This window comes from Scaptodrosophila lebanonensis, unplaced genomic scaffold (genome assembly GCF_003285725.1).
Source record: "Scaptodrosophila lebanonensis strain 11010-0011.00,11010-0021.00 unplaced genomic scaffold, SlebRS2 tig00000024-arrow-pilon, whole genome shotgun sequence".
NCBI classification, from domain to species: Eukaryota; Metazoa; Arthropoda; class Insecta; order Diptera; family Drosophilidae; genus Scaptodrosophila; species Scaptodrosophila lebanonensis.
The window spans coordinates 7,887,900-7,893,432 of NW_022060538.1; the positions used below are offsets into that span (position 1 = coordinate 7,887,900).

The window sequence follows — 5,533 nt, forward strand, 5'->3', positions numbered from 1 at the left end:
GGACTATCAGGAACTATCCAAAGGGAAGTAAATGCTGTACATGTTTTTAATTCTTCATAGTTTTTGTAATTTTGAAATGCTTTAAATCCAATATAAAATTTAAGATCTAAGGAAATGAGAAACTGTGGAAATAGAAGTTAAGAAATTCAGTAATTCGTAAGCAAAGCATCAGAAAAATAATTGCGCGCAATTAATCTTTTATGACCTAAAAGTATGCTTTAAAAATTATAATATTAATCTTCTGTGATTTTGTAAAAAGTAAAAAAGTACGAAATCCGGAACAGGTCTCACGAACAGAGATATTATATATTAAATATAAATATCCTGGTCAGAATGGTCAGAATTTTGAAGAAAAAAGATAAATATTTCATCTTAGGTTAAGTATAATCGTTTCGATTGTTGGGTAACAATAAAATTTTATTTAAATTGCTTTTTCTTGGCTTAGAGAAGACCAGATGTGGACTTGATTAACAGTTTTTGTATCTTGGATTGGTTTTTAAGAATCTAACTATCTGTGTGCATTTTTTAAAAAATTAACTTTTTTAAAGTCCATTTGACTCCAAATTTAAACAGTTTTTAAAGAACCGCTCCATCATTATATACTTATGATTAGACAGACCGTGATTCTGATCTACATAGATCTGAAAATAATCAAACGTTAGCAGCGTTCAGTTTATAAAGCAATCTGGGTATTACCATTTCTTCAAAGGGAATATTCATGTCCTGCAGCTTCTTGGCCAACACATATGAGTGCTCCAAATGTACGTTATCATCGGCACTGCCATGCATCAAGAGGAAATCATGGGTGCCTATATTTTCAAGATTATTCAGGGCACTACTCTTTTTGTAGGCCTCCTCTCGTTCAGCCGTTGATGGAATACCCATGTACTGTTCTGTGTAGACGTTATCTAAGAGATCGTAATTAAATAAAATGTTTTAGCTTTTTTCCTTTAAATTTTTTATACTCACCATAAAGTGCCCAGTTGATTACTGGAGCTCCTGCCGCACCACATTTAAAAACAAGGTCATTATCGGCTTCAATAACTTTGGTGACCATATAGCCACCATAACTGTGACCCCAAATACCCGTGCGATTATTATCGATAAAGCTAGAATTTTGTAACCATCTGGCGGCAAACAACTGATCCTCTACCTCGTAGTCCCCCAAATGATTGTTGACAGAGAAGTGAAAGGCCTTACCCTTGTTTTCAGTACCACGACCATCGATGCTGACATAAATCACATCATAGTTGGTGGTCAGATAGTGGCCGAAATCAATGTCATGCTTCTTCGTAACTAACACAGTCGTAGGGCCGCCATAAACTTCAAAAAGAAGCGGGTATTTTTTAGATTCGTCGAAGTTGGGGGGCAGCAGTATTTTCGCAAAACCACTGCTGCCATCGGCCAGGATAACACTGTTATATTTAATAATGGGCTGCAAGTGTTTGGCCATTTGATTTCGATGTTCCTTGTTCAGCTCCACATCGTACACCACCGTATTATCCTCGGTACGAACAATTTTTACAAAAGGCACATTGGGACCCTGGCATGTTAGCGCATAATATGTGAAGTCCTTGCTAAAGAGCGCTCTGGCATATTGACAATCCAAATGAGGATCCTTATCCTGCACGTTGCAGCTCAGACAATATTCGTTGCTAAATATATGATTCGCTGCTGGATCATTTGGTAAAGTAGCCAGATAGTAGCTGTTATATGGAAAATACTTGTAGTATTAATATAATAATTTGAATTCTGGAATAAAGTTGGGTTCAGAATTAGTTTCTTTTAATGAGCGCTGATATTGCCTTTTAATTGAAAATGTGGCAATTTTTGAAAAATACATTTTTACAAAAAAAATCTAACTCGGTCTTTCTCGGACTTATTGGGGTACCAATTCTGGTTATTCTAGTTATTATAATTTCTGAGATCCCTGCGTTCCTACAGACAGACGGACAGACAGACGGACGGACAGACAGAGGGGCATGACAACTTTTTGAAAAATAAATCGAATAAAAACTCAAACTTGTACTTTTTCGAACTTTGGAGAATTTGGGTACCAAGTTTGGTTATTCTAGCTCTTATAGTTTCTGAGCTCATTGCGTTCATACAGACGAACAGCCAGAGGAACCTAATCTAGAATACATATACTTTGTGCGGAAAAGGGTATAATTATTATGACGTCAAATGGAATGAATTAGATGAACTGAAATAAACTGAACTCTACAATTTGTAGTCTACCTACATTTTATCGTTCGCCTCATCATAGCCATAAATGCTCAGCACACTGAAGTTCCCCATGTTGTATGCGATTTGTTGCCCCGTTTCTATATCCAGGCGCCAAATCTGTTCCCAGTTGCCTGACCAGTATACAAAAAAGCAAGTCTTTCCATTACTCGTACAAATAGGTTGAAGAAGCGGATTAAATCCAAGAGCTGTAATCCAACCACTAGGCTCTTCAAAGCGTCTTAGCTGCAATATATACTCGTATAATTAAGAGATAGATTCAAAGTCTAAATCTTTTACCTCGCGGCACTGCCCCTTGGTGCTGCATAGCTGCATCGTAGCCACATTTTGTCGACGATTTTCATACACGACCAGCAAGTGTGTCTCATTAAGCCAGGTGGGATTTCTAAGATAGAAATCTGCACCTACAACATCAACAGGAGGCTTCAACGATATGGCATCTAGATGAGGCGATTCCAAGTCCAGAATGTACAAACCAAAAGAAGGCATAGCGCCACCAACTTTTGTATATGGTATACTTTTTTCCTCAGCGTACTGGTCGTTGGGTTTATCCAAACGGCCGTATTCGTACCATTTGTGTGTTTTTACTTTGCTGATGTTCGCAGTATAAACGGCCAGCTTGGTGTCACTTTTCGACGGCTGCAGCGACACGATTTTGTCCCCTTTTTTGAATGTGTCAGGCCTAGTAATTTTAACAGGCAATCCGTTCGCATATTTCAAATAAATGTCATTATCTTTGGTATAAAGCCATAGATTTTTTACAGGTAACCAACTGTACTGTTTCATATCACACTCTTTCGTAGACCCCATCCAATGAGCATTGCCTTCATAATACTGTTTGTGTGCGCCGATTCGAAGACTTAAATTAATCTATTGGGAGTATATAAAAGGTTAAAACTGAAAGGCAATTCTGAAAGGTGTTTGGAAAACTTTTACCAATTGTTCTTTGCTCAAGTCTTCTATAATTTTCCCAGTTGATGCATCATAGACTTTTATAGTATTATTATTATTGCTCAAGTCTTCTATAATTTTCCCAGTTGATGCATCATAGACTTTTATAGTATTATTTACAGAGTACAAATACTTATTGTCTGAAATTACAGTTCCGCCAGTTACTGAATAGTTTGCTATTAACGATAAGTAAGAATACTAACCCGGCAGCCAAAAGTCCTCAACGCTACGTAGTCCAACATGCAGCTCCTCCAGTTTCCAAGGAATTCTATGTTCGTACTTGTCAATCGTTCTGCCCTCTATGAGACCATTAAACAAAAGACAAATAGTCAAGCCGAATATTGAAAGTTGAACCGCCATTGCCAAATTGGAACTGCTGTTTACTCTTCACGAATCCGTATATATAGCCAAAGGCATATGCCATGATATACGCATTTCTTATCATTATCATAAGTTATAGCTGTCGAAGGGCTGAATATTCTGGTTAAGCTTCAGATTAGTTGAAACGAACTGTAAATTCCATGGAGAAAATAAACACTTGCATTTAATGGCAGCGAAAGCAACTTTGTTGCACAACTTTCGATAAATTTAACTACTGTGTGAACGGAACCTTTTATTGGGGCTTTCCTGTGGAACGTGTAAAGGCAATAGGTAATCAATGCACAGCCCAAACGGACACAAGTTTTATTTCAAAGAAGTTTTCTATTTCGAAAATTCGACCTCCAAGTTGGGGAAAACGGGCAACAAAACTTGTTCTAAATTAAAGATGAAACATTATAATATTCTCTGTACATTGGAGAATCCCCATTTTTTGTTGTTAAATTGGCCATCCAAGGTGGAAAAAACGGAATTCAAATTAGTTAAAACAAACTGTAAATTCCATGGAGAAAATAAAGACTTGAACAGAACTTTTTATTGCGGCTTTCCTGTGGTACATGAAAATGAAATAGGTAATCAATGCACAACCCAAACGGATACAAGTTTTATTTATGGAGGCACTAAGAAGTGTTTGTTTTCGAAAATTCGACCTCCAAGTTGGGGAAAACGGGCAACAAAACTTGTTCTAAATTAAAGATGAAACATTATCATATTTTCTACATATTGAAGTACCCCAAGTTTTTGTTGTTAAAACGGACTCTAAGGCCAGATTTAAGCAACAGTTGAAAAACTTTCATAATTTCTATATAAGTTAGTTGCAGGCCAATTCCTTCTACAGAAGTTTGTCTGTAATTGGATAATGACAAATTGCAGATTTATAATGGCACTCTAGGGTTGTTAAAAATAATTCTATTTGATAGCTATTGCCTTTTTGGAAACATAGAACGATTAAAATCTGCATCTTCCATTGAAAAGTGCTGGGAATCTTTTTCTCCTCAAGCTGCTTAACCGTTCAAGTCGGTTTCTAGTTTTATGCTTAAAATGATACTTTTTTTCTCCAGGAATTGGGGTTCTTGTAGCAGAGCAATGAATGTCCCCTAATTTCATTTTGCAATCGATTTAAATCTGAGAAATGTTTGCAACTTACATTCGGGTGTAAACCACAATATGCTGTGTTTAGCGAATCGACTCTCATTAATATTGCCTGGCAGCAGTTCCAGAATTTTCGAATAGCATTTTAGAGCAGAGCAATTCTACATACATTAAATAATTCTTTAAATTTGAAATCCTGTTCTGTAATCTTCTGCCTCCTTCGGTTATAAATCACAATATGCTGTGATCAGATCAGCAGAGACTCTTCCACAACCTCGCCCACTTGATGCCACGACACACCTAGTGTAATGACGCCAGATACTGGCCGCACGCCAACGCTGGCAACTTATTGAGCAATTTTCGCCCTCAGACTCAGACCTCTTCTTCAGAGAACTCTGCGGACCGGGGCATGGCTAATGAGTGCCAAGATCAAAGCCAATTTCTGTCAGGTCATATTGGGGCGCAGCCCACGTAGAGTCACGCAACATTGTATGGATATTGGAGGGCAGGAAGCTTCCTCTGCTCTCTTGCTTTCTGTAATTGTAATAATTTTTGTTATTTTTATCATTATTCTTTCTGCAATTTGAAGGGCCCACCACGAAAGCGTGCAGCGCACGTACAAAATTATGATTCGGGAAGTAAATTGAAATTGGCAAAAAACCAGAAACAAGAAATGCAAATCAAAGCTCAACCGCAACTGTTCAGGAATATGCTCGGACTTCGTCGCATGAAATTGATCCGCTTAGCGTGTAGGGCTCATAAAAAGTTGATTCACTATTTTTTTCTGTCTTCTAAGAACAATAACAATGGGAAGTGCATTAAAAACTGACCGCTGGCCGAATTACAAAGGTTCGTGTTCAAGTGCCGC

The 5,533-nt window shown here is 37.5% G+C and overlaps 1 protein-coding gene across 1 annotated transcript; it reads right to left on the reverse strand.

Annotated features, from left to right (window-relative positions):
• Window positions 1-372: 372 nt before the first annotated feature.
• Window positions 373-3,562, reverse strand: LOC115620836 (venom dipeptidyl peptidase 4-like). The gene is made up of 7 exons (XM_030514269.1): window positions 3,399-3,562; window positions 3,181-3,335; window positions 2,524-3,114; window positions 2,243-2,469; window positions 970-1,706; window positions 697-908; window positions 373-641 (listed from the first exon to the last, which is right to left on the reverse strand). The coding sequence occupies exons 1-7, from the start codon at window positions 3,553-3,555 to the stop codon at window positions 543-545; spliced, it is 2,178 nt and encodes a 725-aa protein (XP_030370129.1). The 5' UTR covers window positions 3,556-3,562; the 3' UTR covers window positions 373-542.
• Between the last annotated feature and the right edge of the window lie 1,971 nt (window positions 3,563-5,533).

Bases quoted from the DNA above. Each gene is read 5' to 3' on its own strand.
- LOC115620836 (XM_030514269.1), bottom strand. From the start codon at position 3,555: ATGGCGGTTCAACTTTCAATATTCGGCTTGACTATTTGTCTTTTGTTT. The intron at 1,707-2,242 runs GTAGGTAGACTA...TCCATATAACAG, and splicing joins GATGAGGCGAACGATAAAAT to CTACTATCTGGCTACTTTAC. The intron at 642-696 runs GTAATACCCAGA...GATTATTTTCAG, and splicing joins ATATTCCCTTTGAAGAAATG to ATCTATGTAGATCAGAATCA.